The sequence below is a fragment of the Bombina bombina genome, chromosome 3 (assembly GCF_027579735.1).
Source record: "Bombina bombina isolate aBomBom1 chromosome 3, aBomBom1.pri, whole genome shotgun sequence".
NCBI classification, from domain to species: domain Eukaryota; kingdom Metazoa; phylum Chordata; class Amphibia; order Anura; family Bombinatoridae; genus Bombina; species Bombina bombina.
The window spans coordinates 220,779,669-220,795,930 of NC_069501.1; the positions used below are offsets into that span (position 1 = coordinate 220,779,669).

At 39.3% G+C, this 16,262-nt stretch overlaps 1 protein-coding gene across 4 annotated transcripts in view; it reads left to right on the forward strand.

Annotated features, from left to right (window-relative positions):
- The window catches only part of GIT1 (GIT ArfGAP 1), a 556,552-nt gene extending 540,631 nt beyond the window's left edge, over nt 1–15,921 (forward strand). For all 4 annotated transcript variants that reach the window (XM_053706153.1, XM_053706156.1, XM_053706157.1 and 1 more), the window contains 2 exons: nt 2,300–2,363; nt 15,345–15,921. In XM_053706153.1, the coding sequence (XP_053562128.1) occupies nt 2,300–2,363; nt 15,345–15,557 (277 nt within the window). In that variant the 3' untranslated portion in view covers nt 15,558–15,921. The remainder of the gene's footprint in view (nt 1–2,299; nt 2,364–15,344) is intronic.
- Nucleotides 15,922–16,262: the final 341 nt, after the last annotated feature.

A 16,262-nucleotide genomic window follows, 5' to 3' on the forward strand; every position in this document is an offset into this window, starting at 1 on the left:
CCGGAGTGAGGATGGGAGACAGAGGAGGAATTAGATGTGAAGGAATAGGGTCAAGTGGGCAGGTAGTGAGGTGTGAGGAAGACAAAAGGGAAGCCACTTCACTCTCAGTGGTTGGGAGGAGGGTGCAGAGATTGGCAGTGGGGGTGACTGGGAGCGGAGTTGGGAGATTGCAGGTTTGTGTTGGGATGTTTCCTCGGATTGCAAGTGTTTTATTGAAAAAATAGTCAGCAAGGTCTTGAGCACTGAATGCAGATGAGGGGGGTGGTGCAGATAGGTGGAGGAGAGAGTTGAAAATGGACAAGAGTCTTTTAGGGTTTGAGGAGTGAGTGAAAATAAGAGAAGAGAAGTAGATTTGCTTAGCTAAGCAAAGGGCAGAGCTGTAAGAGTAGAGAATGAACTTATAGTGCATGAAATCAGGCTCAGAGCGGGATTTCCTCCAGGCACGTTCTGCAGTGCGGGAGCATTTTTGTAGGTGACGTGTTTGTTGGGAGTGCTAGGTTTGGAGCTGACGACATGGGGCTTTGCGAGGTTGGGACGGAGCGAGAGTGTCAAGTGCAGCGGAGAGAGTATTGTTATAGTGGGTTATAGCAAGGTCAGGGCAGGATATCGTGGAAGTGTGGGGGAGGCACATTTGAATAAGATTGGAGAGTTGGGGAGGGTCCACAGTGTGCAGATTTCTACTGGTGCGGGGGCGAGAGGGGGAAGTAGGTTTAACATCTATATTAGTATTAAAGGTGAGCAGATGGTGGTCTGAGATGGGAAATGGGCGACAGGCAACATCAGAGAGAGAGCAGAGATAGGAGAATACCAGATCAATCGTGAGTGTCCATCGCGGTGGGTAGGGAATAGGGTGAATTGTGAGAGGCCGAAGGAGTTAGTGAGTGAAGTTTAGAGGCAGCAGGGGCAGATGGGTTGTCAATGGGGATGTTGAAGTCCCCTAGGATTAGAGCAGGTGTATTTGTAGAGAGAAAGTAAGGAAGCCAGTCAGCAAAGGAATTGGGAGGTTGGTCCATATATATATATATATATATATATATATATATACACACAGTATCTCGCAAAAGTGAGTACACCCTTCACATTTTTGAAAATATGAATGCCGACATGTACTGTGACCAATGTTCCCTCTAAGGTGCGTGGCAGCGAGGCCGCGCAGCTTCCCTTCCGGTGTAGCAAAGGCAGAATATAAGGGATGGGGAAAGTGAGATATTGACAGGGGCATTTTTAGGTGCATGCAAGGCTCCAATCCATCAGGGACGGGTGTGTTGCACAGGCATTTCCTCTCTGTTCTTCAGCTCACAGTCCTTTCTTATGTGTTTAATGCAGGGCTGTGAGCAGAAGCAGAGAGAGGAAAATGCCTAACAGCTTAAAAGTACATTAGCGCAGTGCTGGCAGCAGCACTGTATATAGGAACACAGAAGCAGGCTGACTGTGACATACTGAAGCAGAGCATGATCCCCTCCCTTTGGGGACTGGGCCACAGGGCAGTATTCCAACATAACGACCCCAAACACACCTCAAGACGACCACTGCCTTGCTAAAGAAGCTGAGGGTAAAGGTCATGGACTTGCCAAGCATGTCTCCAGACCTAAACCCTATTGAGCATCTGTGGGGCATCCTCAAATGGAAGGTGGGGGGAGCGCAAGGTCTCTAACATCCACCAGCTCTGTGATGTCATCATGGAGGAGTGGAAGAGGACTCCAGTAGCAACCTGTGAAGGTCTGGTGAACTCCATGCCCAAGAGGGTTAAGGCAGTGCTGAAAAATAATGGTGGCCACACAATATTTTGAAACTAGGCCCAAATTTGGACATTTACACTTAGGGGTGTACTCACTTTTGTTGCCAACAGTTTAGACATTAATGGCTGTATGTTGAGTTATTTTGAGGGGACAGCAAATGTACACTGTTATACAGGCTGTACACTCACTACTTTACATTGTAGCAAAGTGTAATTTCTTCAGTGTTGTCACATGAAAAGATATATATATATATATATATATATATATATATATATATATATATATATATATATATATAAAATACATATAAATACATATAAAAAATACATGTACATATTAGTTGAGATACACTTTGCTTTGCAGACATTCTGATCCCTTTAATTCTTACCATAGCTTGGACAGCTGGCCTAGTCCTTTTATTATTTGGGCTGTCATGTGCTGGGTGATGATCAGCCTTCATTTAACACATCTGAGCATGGTGCAATGCTGATATTCTGCCTGATACCTTACTTCATTTTTCTCAAAGTATCATTTTGTTTTTCAATTTATATTTTATGCAGTTTTGTTCCATGTTCAGAAAAGATTCATTCTGCAGTGACAGAGATGGCATCCCTTTTCCCCAAGGTAAGCTTTTGATTTGTTATTGTCATTATACAAAATATCAGTTACGTATTTTACACAATAAAAGGCTTTAAAAAAATCTTTTCTTAAAACAATTTGTTTAAAAAAAGAACCTTTTTCTCCCTTATTTTTTTTACACGAAACTATACTGACTAGAAAATATCATCTGAATATCTCTATGTAAAAAAGGAAGATATTTTACCTCAAAATGTCCTAAGTATTCACACCCCATTCTAAAGGATTTTAAGCAGCAAATCAGTATGCCTGTCCCGGGACAGGCAAGGGAGCATGCTTCATGCACACTCATCTTATTTCCCTATTCAGTTAAAGGAACTTTACTATGAAGTCTCATGAGAGTTAAAGGGACACTGAACCCAATTTTTTTCTTTTGTGATTCAGATAGAGCATGCAATTTTGAGCAACTTTCTCATTTACTCCTATTATCAATTTTTCTTCATTCTTTTTCTATCTTTATTTGAAAAAGAAGGCATCTAAGTTAAGGAGCCAGTCAGTTTTTGGTTCAGTACACTGGACAGCACATGCTTATTGGTGGGTGAATTTATCCACCAATCAGCAAGAACAACCCAGGTTGTTCACCAAAAATGGGCCGGCATCTAAACTTACATTCTTGCTTTAGAAATAAAGATACCAAGAGAATGAAAAAATGTGATAATAGGCGTAAATTAGAAAGTTGCTTAAATTGCATGCTCTATTTGAATCACAAAAGAAAAAATTTAGGTTCAGTGTCCCTTTAAGTGAAATCTCATGAGATAACACTAAAAGAGTTCATGACCTCAGCACTGCTGATGCCGATTGGCTGCTGTTCATTTCTTCCTTCTTATTTTTTTAAACCTGCAGCTGGGCAGTAACCGAAGTATAACTTTTTACAGAATACTTAGTCTTGTGAGCTGAGGAAGATGTGAGGTAAAATATCTTCCTTTTTTACATAGAGATGCTCAGGTGATATTTTCCTTTTTATAGTTATTTTGCATCAATTTAGCATATGAGTATTATGTCCCTTTAATCATTTTGATATATCTGACTATTTAATGTATTTACTTCCACTGTGCACTAAAGGGATAGTAAACCCTAAAATTTTCTTTTATGATTCAGATAGAACATACAATTTTAAACAACTTTCCAATTTACTTCTACTATTGAATTTACTTCATTCTCTTGTTATCCATTGCTGAAAGGACAGCATTGCACTACTGGCAGGAAGCTGAACACATCTAGTTATCCAATCACAAGAGACAAATGTGTGCAGGCACCAATTAGTGTATGATATGTGCGTATTCATTTTTAACAAGCGATACTAAGAGAACGAAGCACATTTGAAAATAGAAGTGAATTTAAAAGTGTCTTAAAATGACATGCTCAATCTGAATCATGCAAGTTTAATTTTGACTTTCCTATCCCTTTAAATGAGAAATTCAAGGCTACCAAACGCAAAAGGTGCATGCCAGCTCCTAATGGAAAAATAAAGAGGCTTGAAATATGGATTTAAAGTTAATGTAAATTTTTATGCTAAAGTGCCCGGTTTTTAAAAATTTGATTAAAAACAGGGGCACATTTATCCTATTCCTCACTTCTAATCCCAAACCTTTACTTCCCCCCCCCCCCCCCTATTCTCCAGTGGCGACCTCGCTCAGATTCTTGACCTTAAATGCAAAGGGTCTAAACACACCTAAGCGTAGCCTATTGACTACGTATGGGAGGAAACTTAAAGCGGATATTTTGTTTATTCAAGAGACCCACTGGACAATAGATCAGACTCAGCCCTACAAATCTTCTTTATACCCAGATTATATCATAGCCTCATATGCTGATAAGACCAGAGGAGTGGCTATCCTCCTTCATAAAGATTTACAATTTGAACAGATACACTTAGAAAAAGATGCTGAGGGTAGATTCATCATCTGTGTCTGTAAGATTAACAACAGACTATGCACCCTGGTTAATCTATATGCCCCGAATCAACAACAAATCCCTTTTATCAAAAGAATACTGGGGAAGGCGAATTTGGTGAGACAAGGGCACATTGTAGTGGATGGGAATTTCAATACTGTATGGGAGACCATGCTTGACAAAAAAACTTAAACTAGGTAAAACCATTGATGCTTATACTAATTCTTCAGCAGCCAAATTCAGATAAATCTCCATGCGACATGAACTCTACGACATGTGGAGATCCTGTCATCCTAGGGATAAGGATTACACCTTTTTTTTCTAACCCACACCGAACCTACTCTAGGCTAGATTATTTTCTACTGGACTCTAGACTTCTTAATGACTTTGCTGACTCTGGTATTCACATATGCTCATGGTCAGATCATGATGCAGTTACTTTTGATGTCTCTTCTTCTCCAACTTCCAAGGGTGGCTACTCTTGGAGGCTTCCCAGCTATCTCTGGGAGGAACCGGGTTTTAGAGATTCCCTTTCGAGCCCACTCACTGAATTTATTACATTTAATAAACCTGGCCAGACCTCTTTTCAAATCATATGGGCTTCATTGAAAGCGTTTATTAGGGGGGTTTGTATCTCTGAGTCAGCTAAATATAGGAAAACAAATGGAGCACCCTTGGGTCAACTTGCAGTTAATTTAAGGAAGCTGGAAAAAATGAATAGACAAAATCCTACTAATTCGACCTCTGAAGAAATCAACACTCTTTGACAGCAAATCCTTAAATTGGAATCTGATAAGGTTAAAGCTAACCTGACAAGATTTAAACAACGTATGTATTATAAAGGTAATAAGGCGAATGATCTCTTAGCTAAGAAACGTAACGCTAGGACTGCTTGTTCCAGAATTCCAGCCCTAGAAGTAGATGGAAGCAAAAAAATTTCACCTACAGCCATTGGTAATGCCTTTGCGGATTACTATCATAAACTTTATAATCTTGTAGAATCAGAAAATCTCGATTCTCCGGATCTGATCCAGGGATTCCTTGGAACCCTCAAGCTACCTAAACTCTCTGAAGACTCACGCACTTCTCTCTTACAACCATTTACTCTTAAAGAGAGTGTTATTAAGCAGCTTAAACCCAATAAAACTCCTGGGCCTGATGGCTTTACAGGGACTTTCTATAAAACATTTTGACAGCCCTTATTGCCTCTTCTGCAATTTCTATTTGTGGAGGTGGCAGATCTTGGCAGATTCTCAAGGGAATTCCTTGAGGCATCGATTATCACGATACCTAAGCCAAATAAAGATCCCTTATATTGTGCCAATTATAGACCTATTTTGTTGATCAACCTTGATGTAAAAATCTACTCCAAACTACTTGCCAATAGGATAGTCCGCGTATTACCTTTCATTATACAGATAGACCAAGTTGGTTTCACTCATGGTAGACAATAATAATACGCGCAAATTGATAATACGCGCAAACTGCTACAGGTGTTCTCTGAATCTGCAAGATTGGGATCTCCCATCGTAGCCCTGTCACTCAACGCTGAAAAAGCGTTTGGCAGGGTGCAATGGGATTATATTTGGCAGGTTTTAAATTCATTTGGCTTCCCTCCACAATTCATTAGGATGGTCCAGGCCCTGTACTCTGCTCCATTTGCAACAGTCAAGGGCGTTGGTTTCCAATCCAGAACCTTTTCCATAATGAACGGTACCCGTCATGGTTTCCATCTTTCTCCCCTGATTTTTGCATTGGCTATGGAACACCTGGCCCAAGAAATTAGACTCTCTCTCTCAGAAAATAGAGGGTGTCACTATAGGCGGCCATACTGAGAAAATCGCTCTCTTTGCAGATGATCTGACCATCTTGCTAACTAACCCATGCACTTCAATAGACTAAGTCTTTAAAACCCTATAATTTTTCGGAACTCTAAGCCTCTATAAAGTCAATATTCTCAAAACCGAAGCTGTAGCGATAAACCTAGATATGGCAACCCTAACTAACCTTAAGTCTCGCTTTTGCTTTGAATGGAAAACTGACCTAATCAAACACCTAGGAATACTTCTAGGCCCGGATATTTCTAAAATCATTCGGTGCAATTTCGAGCCATCGATTCTGGAAATTAAGAAACTTCTTACTAGGTGGGAATTTAGAGAAATCTCTTGGATGGGTCGTATTGCCACCTTTAAAAATGTCTATTCTACACAAGATTTTATACCTATTCAGATGTATTTCCTATACAATTCCAAAAACATATCTTTCTCAAATCCATTCTCTATTTATTAATTATGTGTGGAATGGTAAGTTACAGAGAGTTGCAAATCTTATCCTCCAATTGCCATATTCTAAAGGAGGTATAGCCTTTCTTAACATCTATCTTTACCATGACGCCACCCGATTAACCCACATCGCGGGATGGAGCAATAGTAGAGAATTACCAGCGTGGTATCTTCTTGAGACAGGCTCTTCTCCCTCGAGATCTTAAATTGAGTGATTTTATCTGGATACCCAAACATAGGCTGACAGACCCATACGAACAGTATTATTCTAGACAATTGCCACACATGGCATCGACTTAGACATTATAAGGTGATTGCCCCGCATCCCTCGCCTATACATGGTCTACATGGGCTGTTCACTGGTCTCCCAGATATTCATAAATCCGAGTGGACCCTTTGGAATTTTGTAGACATAAGTGATCTTTACAAACAAAACGCACTACTTACCTCCAAACAAATTACTGATCAAATAGTTCCGTCTCCTAGATGGCTTTCGTTTGAAAGCTATAGACTCCTGGGCTTTTGTCAGGCGTGGGGGTTTCCTAAGACAAATTTTAGAGAATGTATCAATTGGGAAAAACGCTGGAATATGGGGAGCAAATTAATTAAGCCACTTACAAATCACCATCTCGCCTTGCTCACTGACTATAGTGAAGATATATCCTGGCAGATTAAAGCCTGGGGACGGGAGATTAATGTGCCGATTACACGCCAAGATGTTGAAGGTGCAACTCTGTTGACTTAACATTCTATACATTGCACTACATATCTCAAAACATACTTCAAGGTTCTTTTGAAGTGGTACCTGACCCCATAAATTGGCCTCCCCACTTTGCTGGAGAGAATGTGGACAATGTGGTTAGGATTTACACATATGGTGGACTTGACCTAAGATCTCTTCCCTTTGGAGGCGAGCCTTCTCCCTGTTCTCTGACCTGGGCTTAATATTGCCTTCAACTCCGATTATGGCACTCCTACATATGGGAATTAGAGACCTTAAGAAACCCCAAAAGGCTCTAGTAGTTACCATTTTAACTGTAGTGAAGGTGTGCATAGCTAGATCCTGGAAACAGGTGGAGACCCCAAACATTAACCAGGTCCGGAGAAGTGCTTTTTCAACTATATAGATCATATGGACAAATATTGGGCAATTTGGGAAACATGGTATCAGTCTAGGAGCCTCTTTTGAATTCTCCATGACAGTCCGCACTTCCTTTAAATTCTTTATTGCAGATCGCCATTTTTTTTTTTCTCTTCCTTCCCCTACCCCTCCCTGCTCCTCTCCCCATCTTTCCTCTCTTTCCTCGTCCCCCCTCTCATAATACATCTCTAGACGTTGCTAATCCAAGGGTTGTGCAGTCTCTAAACTATTTAATTTTTATCATTGCCCTTTTGATAACCAATGGCAATTGTATATCTATTGTATGTTGTACCTATACTTATGTTGCTTGACCCCCACATAATTATTGAAGACAGGGGCGAAATCCCCTGTTTTCTCCATCCGATCATAATACTTTATGGTTTGACTTATTTCCCGATGGAGTTGGCTAACCTCTGTGGCCACTCCCATCTGGGCTTGTACTAGCAATTTGAAATTGTAATGTTGTTTATCTTCTTTGTCCTGAAGAAAATGTAAAACAATAAGGACTCATGTACTATATTCTGTATTACATATGTTGGTATTTTTTCTTTAATAAAAATATTAAAACAAGAAACAAAAAAAGGGCACTTTAATTCATCAAAATTTACATTTCACTTGTGTTGTGAAAAAATACTTTTTAATCTTGACAGCTGCTCCAGCTTCCTCCGCCCGTCTCAAAGCCTTTTCCTGGGTCTAAAATGAGGAATCCAGCCTCCTCCAATCACGGCGTTGAATCACACTGATTCCCCCGGGGGGGAGCAGTGATTGGAGGATGACCCATCCATCATTTCTGACATCAGAAATGGCTTGCGACGACCGGGGGGAAGCTGGAGCGGCTGTCAAGTTTAAAAGGTAAGTATTTTTTCACAACCAGTGAAATGTAAATTTTGATGAATTAAAGTGCCCCTGTTTTTAATCAAATTTTTAAAAACCGGGCACTTTTGCATCAAAACTTACATTCACTTTAAACATATAGAAACAAAAGTTTCCACAAGTCCACTTTCCCTTAATTGGCTTATTTTAATAACAGTTATCTTATATGAAAGTCCAAGTTCCTCTAATCCCTTACTGTATTTGTCTATAACAAATTTGGTAGATGGATATTCAATATATCTTATCAAAACTATTAAAAAAAAACTTCATTATTATATGATGAACTTGCCTTTTTTTTAAATATTTGTCTATCTCTAATATGTTTCAGTAATTTACCTGTTAAGGTGTTCAGTTTAATAATCTTACATGTCTCATTGCATTACATTACATTTTGCAGAAATAACTTGCAGTTTTCAACCATCTAATGTAATTAAGGTCTAATAAAAAAATAAAAAAGTTACATTTTTCAAGGACTCTTAGTTTTACTTTTGACACAGGAGTTCGTAAAACTTTTAAGTTTATTTAAGCTTATTCAATGTTTCCAAACACTTTAAGTGTTACTAAATCGGAATGGGCTTCATTAATTTTTTATTAAATAATTTTAATTAGATTAATTGTTAAAAAGATATTGAACAAGGTGTGTGTGTGTGTGTGTGTGTGTATATATATATATATATATATATATATATATATATATACACACATCATATGTAAATCCATCTGGGTATCCAGTCATAATAGTAAAAAAAAAGTTAGACAAATTATAGTTTCTTTCATATAGCTGGTTAGAGTCCACGATCCATTATTCATGGTGATTATTCTTCTGGCTACTAGGAGGAGGCAAATATTCCCAAAACTCAAAGAGCCCTTAAAACCCCTTCTGTGAGACCGATTTAAGGGATGTTTTGGGAGTACTGGGTAGTGGCACTATTACACCTTATGCTAGTTAGTCACAAGCCTCCTCTTGTTGGTTTGCCGGTATACTCCATATTAACCCCTTAATGACCACAGCACTTTTCCATTTTCTGTCCGTTTGGGACCAAGGCTATTTTTACATTTTTGCGGTGTTTGTGTTTAGCTGTAATTTTTCTCTTGCTCATTTAATGTACCCACACATATTATTATTTACTGTTTTCTTTCCATTAAATGGACTTTCTAAAGATACATTTATTTTCATCATATCTTATAATTAACTATAAAAAAATATATAAAATATGAGGAAAAAATGGAAAAAACTCACTTTCTCTAACTTTGACCCCCAAAATCTGTTACACATCTACAAAAACAACCATGCTAAATAGTTTCTAAATTTTGTCCTGAGTTTAGAAATACCCAATGCTTACATGTTCTTTGATTTTTTTGCAAGTTATAGGGCAATAAATACAAGTAGCACTTTGCTATTTCCAAACCACTTTTTTTTCAAAATTAGCGATAGTTACATTGGGACACTGATATCTTTCAGGAATCCCTGAATATCCCTTAACATGTATATATTTTTTTTTTTTTAGAAGACATCCCAAAGTATTGATCTAGGCCCATTTTTGTATATTTCATGCCACCATTTCACCGCTAAATGAGATCAAATAAAAAAAATTGTTCACTTTTTAACAAATGTTTTCACAAACTTTAGGTTTCTCACTGAAATTATTTGCAAACAACTTGTGCAATTAGGGCACAAATGGTTGTAAAAGCTTCTCTGGGATCGCCTTTGTTCAGAAATAGCAGACATACATGACTTTGGCATTGCTTTTTGGTAATTAGAAGGCCGCTAAATGCCACTGCGCACCACACGTGTATTATCCCCAGCAGTGGAGGGGTTATTTAGGGAGCATGTAGGGAGCTTCTAGGGTTAATTTTAGCTTTAGTGTAGTAGACAACCCCAAGTATTGATCTAGGCCCATCTTGGTATATTTCATGCCACCAATTTCACCGCCAAAGGCAATCAAATAAAAAAAATTGTTCACTTTTTCACAATTTTAGGTTTCTCACTGAAATTTACAAACAGCGTTTGCAATTATGGCACAAATGGTTGTAAAAGCTTCTCTGGGATCCACTTTATTCAGAAATAGCAGACATACAGGGAGTGCAGAATTATTAGGCAAATGAGTATTTTGACCACATCATCCTCTTTATGCATGTTGTCTTACTCCAAGCTGTATAGGCTCGAAAGCCTACTACCAATTAAGCATATTAGGTGATGTGCATCTCTGTAATGAGAAGGGGTGTGGTCTAATGACATCAACACCCTTTATCAGGTGTGCATAATTATTAGGCAACTTCCTTTCCTTTGGCAAAATGGGTCAAAAGAAGGACTTGACAGGCTCAGAAAAGTCAAAAATAGTGAGATATCTTGCAGAGGGATGCAGCACTCTTAAAATTGCAAAGCTTCTGAAGCGTGATCATCGAACAATCAAGCGTTTCATTCAAAATAGTCAACAGGGTCGCAAGAAGCGTGTGGAAAAACCAAGGCGCAAAATAACTGCCCATGAACTGAGAAAAGTCAAGCGTGCAGCTGCCAAGATGCCACTTTCCACCAGTTTGGCCATATTTCAGAGCTGCAATATCACTGGAGTGCCCAAAAGCACAAAGTGTGCAATACTCAGAGACATGGCCAAGGTAAGAGAGGCTGAAAGATGACCACCACTGAACAAGACACACAAGCTGAAACGTCAAGACTGGGCCAAGAAATATCTCAAGACTGATTTTTCTAAGGTTTTATGGACTGATGAAATGAGAGTGAGTCTTGATGGGCCAGATGGATGGGCCCGTGGCTGGATTGGTAAAGGGCAGAGAGCTCCAGTCCGACTCAGATGCCAGCAAGGTGGAGGTGGAGTACTGGTTTGGGCTGGTATCATCAAAGATGAGCTTGTGGGGCCTTTTCGGGTTGAGGATGGAGTCAAGCTCAACTCCCAGTCCTACTGCCAGTTTCTGGAAGACACCTTCTTCAAGCAGTGGTACAGGAAGAAGTCTGCATCCTTCAAGAAAAACATGATTTTCATGCAGGACAATGCTCCATCACACGCGTCCAAGTACTCCACAGCGTGGCTGGCAAGAAAGGGTATAAAAGAAGAAAATCTAATGACATGGCCTCCTTGTTCACCTGATCTGAACCCCATTGAGAACCTGTGGTCTATCATCAAATGTGAGATTTACAAGGAGGGAAAACAGTACACCTCTCTGAACAGTGTCTGGGAGGCTGTGGTTGCTGCTGCACGCAATGTTGATGGTGAACAGATCAAAACACTGACAGAATCCATGGATGGCAGGCTTTTGAGTGTCCTTGCAAAGAAAGGTGGCTATATTGGTCACTGATTTGTTTTTGTTTTGTTTTTGAATGTCAGAAATGTATATTTGTGAATGTTGAGATGTTATATTGGTTTCAATGGTAAAAATAAATAATTGAAATGGGTATATATTTGTTTTTTGTTAAGTTGCCTAATAATTATGCACAGTAATAGTCACCTGCACACACAGATATCCCCCTAAAATAGCTATAACTAAAAACAAACTAAAAACTACTTCCAAAACTATTCAGCTTTGATATTAATGAGTTTTTTGGGTTCATTGAGAACATGGTTGTTGTTCAATAATAAAATTAATCCTCAAAAATACAACTTGCCTAATAATTCTGCACTCCCTGTATATGGCTTTGGTGTTGCTTTTTGGTAATTAGAAGGCCGCTAAATGCAGCTGTGGACCACACATGTATTATGCCCAGCAGTGAAGGGGTTAATTAGGGAGCTTTTCGAGTGAATTTTAGCTTTAGTGTAGTAGACAACCAAAAGTATTGATCTAGGCCCATTTTGGTATATTTCATGACACCATTTTCCCGCCAAATGCAATCAAATAAAAAAACAAACTTCACTTTTTCACAAACTTTAGGTTTCTCACTGAAATTATTTACAAACAGCTTGTGCAATTATGGCACAAATGGTTGTAAATGCTTCTCTGGGATCCCCTTTGTTTAGAAATAGCAGACATATATGGCTTTGGCGTTGCTTTTTGGTAATTAGGAGGCCGCTAAATGCCGCTGCCCATCACACGTGTATTATGTCTAGCAGTGAAGGGGTTAATTAGGTAGCTTGTAGGGAGCTTGCAGGGTTAATTTTAGCTTTAGTGTAGAGATCAGCCTCTCACCTGATATATCAGACCCCCTGATCCCTCCCAAACAGCGCTCTTCCCTCCCCCACCCCACAATTGTCCCCGCCATCTTAAGTACTGGCAGAAAGTCTGCCAGTACTAAAATAAAATGTATCTTTTAATATATATTTTTTTAAAAGCATATTTACATATGCTGATGTGTAGGATCCCCCCTTAGCCCCCAACCTTCCTGATCCCCCCCACCCCCCAAACAGCTCTGTAACCCTCCCCCTCTACCTTATTGGGAGCCATCTTGGGTACTTGCAGCTGTCTGCCAGTACCCTGTTTTTTTCTGTAGTGTAGCTTCCCCCCCAAAGAACAACCCCCCTCCCAGATCCCTTAGATGCTTTTTTTAATTAAATTTTATCCCACTTTTCTTCAACATTTTTTCTGTAGTGTAGCCGTTCCCACCCCCTTCCACCTGGTACCATCGATGTCCGGTGCAGACAGGGCCACAGAGTGGCTCTCTCTGCATTGGATGGCCAAGGAGGGTTATTGCAGGATGCCTCGATATCGAGGCATCACTGCAATAACCGGAAAGCGCCTGGAAGCGATCAGGATCGCTTCCACCGCTTTCTAAGACCAAGGACGTACTCCATACGTCCTCAGTCATTAAGTGTATTTTTTTTAGGGCGTACAGCGTACGTTCTTGTTCCTTAAGGGATTAAAGTTCCTGCTGTTATGTTTACTGTACTGGTTTGGCTCTCTACTGAAAGCAGTATTCTTCTGTGTTTGGTGTGTCCTGTAGTATGGGTGACTGTTTGGTAAGTATGTTTATTTGGGGCACTAATTTATCTTACTGACTATTTTGTATGTCTAGTTAAATACTTTATAGCCTAGGCACTGTGATATCAATATTGTTGATAAGCTCCTTTTATATATATATATATATATATATATATATATATATGTAGCCTATGCTAGATTTTCCCTGGATTAAGCTCTTTTTAGTTCATGTTGGATAGCCTAGCGCACATTATACTTTTTGCACACACCGGCCAGTCGGGATAGTGTACATAGGGTCAGAGTTGACGCTCGTCGGACAGTTTGGATAACGCACGTCAGTTGATGGGGATAGTGGGCGTCAATTTCTTTTTTTTTTGCAAGCATTCTTTTAAGCTCGTTTTGTGAGCGTTACCTTGAGCAGTCGGTTGCGCTATTTGGACGTCGCTAGTTAACACACCTGAATTTTCGCGAGCATTGTTTTGTTTTGACCTTTTTATGTTTCTGCCTTGTGTTCTGTGTTGAGAATAGCGCGCCACGCTGACTTTTCTTTTTTAATTTGCCTGCCTATTACTGGTAAGGGGGTAAGATTTCCATCTCTTCTAAGAGCTTTTTATAGGGGGTTAAAGTTCTATGCTGTTGTTTACTATTTTATTTTCTTATCTGCCACCATGAAACTATCGGTTTCTGTCCCCTATACTGTTAATATTAGTAAAAATGAGGTGCAGCCATATTCCTTTAATCACATTGTGCAAAGAGTCCACATCTGATTTCCTCCATCATCCTTAGTGAGACCTATCTAGGGTCATATTACAAATACATACAAAAAGGGAAGTGCTTTCTCAGGAACCAACAACAGCTCAGTAAATTTCTCTATGGCGATTTACCACCTGGGAGCAGTCTCATTTAGCCCAATTGCGCTTTTACCAGATAATAACTTTCCTTACAGGTCTGTCAGCCCTGAAATACCAGCCAATCCTTCTCCTCGAACAAGGAACATGGCACCCCAGGCAATCATTTTGGCCTTCTTGTTCAGAGGAGAATTGCCTGGTATTTTGAAACTGGGCTTACCTTGTTAGGCAGGATCAGGCTAATATACAGTACATTAGGAAATTTTTCCTTTGTGAAAAGCACAATTGGGCTAAAAGAAGCTTTTAATGATAAACTTATTCCATTCAAAATATATTTTAAAAATAGTTTTACCTTGTGGTTTTCCTATTCATTCCACTCATGTAATTCTTTTATTTTGAATAGAAGGATTTCATTTTCTACTGCTTCTTTCCAAAAATGTTGATGTAGGTCATTTTACCATCTCTGATAAATTTTGCTCAGTTTTTGCATGGACTCTTTAAATAAAAACAGGAACAATATCCTACTTAAAGGGACACTGGACCCAATTTTTTTTCTTTTGTGATTCAGATAGAGCATGCAATTTTAAGCATCTTTCTAATTTACTCCTATTATCAAATTTTCTTCATTCTCTTGGTATGTTTATTTGAAAAGCAAGAATTTAAGTTTAGATGCCGGCCCATTTTTGGTGAACAACCTGGGTTGTCCTTGCTAATTGGACATCACCAATAAACAAATGCTGTCCATGGTTCTGAACCACAAATTTGCTGGCTCCTTAGCTTAGATGCCTTCTTTTTAAAATAAAGATATCAAGAGAACGAAGAAAAATTGGTAATAGAAGTAAATTATAAAGTTGCTTAAAATCGCATGCTCTATCTGAATCATGAAAGAAAAATTTTTGGGTTCAGTGTCCCTTTAAGCTTTGCACTTCCTTTCAAACATCTCTTCAGTGAGGCAGATGCAGTATAGAAAAATACATCTCACCAGTAACTCATTTGCTCTATGCAGGCAATAATATAGACTAATTGACTCCTGTGTTAATCATCTTTTTTTTTTTTACTTTGATAGAAGCCTGCTTTAGAAACTGTGCGCTCTTCCCTGAGGCTGCTTAACGCCAGTGCCTTCCGGCTGCAGAGCGAGTGCCGTAAAACCATTCCACCAGAGCCGGGGGCTACAGTGGACTACCAGCTTCTCACTCAACAAGTCATCCAGTGTGCTTACGACATTGCCAAGGCTGCCAAACAGCTTGTCACTATCACTACCCGAGAGAAGAAGCAATGACAGCTGTCGTTGCCACCTCGCACATTGGATGGTGTATGACAAGTCTTGGATTCCTGTGTAGTTTTACAAGGAATTGCAACATTTCCTAAAACTCATAGCTGCCAGGAAATCCTTACATATCTCCTGTAATACTCATAAACTGGGTACAAGATTTAACTCCCCATAATCATGGATGTCTACAGGAATCGGCTATCCAGGCAATCAATGTGATGTTAACCCATGTGGAAGTGAAGAGAGATGCTGTTTCACTGAGTTAATTCCCTTTACCGTTATATATATTCTTCTGTCAAATAACAGTGCACAGCAAAATATATTTAATGTCTTGTAAGTTGTTCTTGCCCTTAAAATATAGTATTCCAAAGAATGCTGCTTTCGTTGCAAAGTCACTGTGGCCAGGATATTTCAAAGATTTTAATTCATTGTGATGGGATTAATCCTTTTACAATGTGGTGTTAGCTTTTTTATGTCAAAACATTATTTAACCAGTTTGGGTTTCTTACTATTGTTACAATTGTAACTCCTGCACACTGCTTATAGCTGGGGTTTTGCTTTGGTTGCTACAATAAGGGTGTAGTAGACCAGTGCTTCTCCATTCCAGTCCTGGGGGGACACGAATAGTACAGATTTTTAGGTTTCCCAAACTAGAGCACAGGTGAAATAAGCATTTGATCAGTAAATATGGTTTTTAACCTGCTCTCAGGCAAA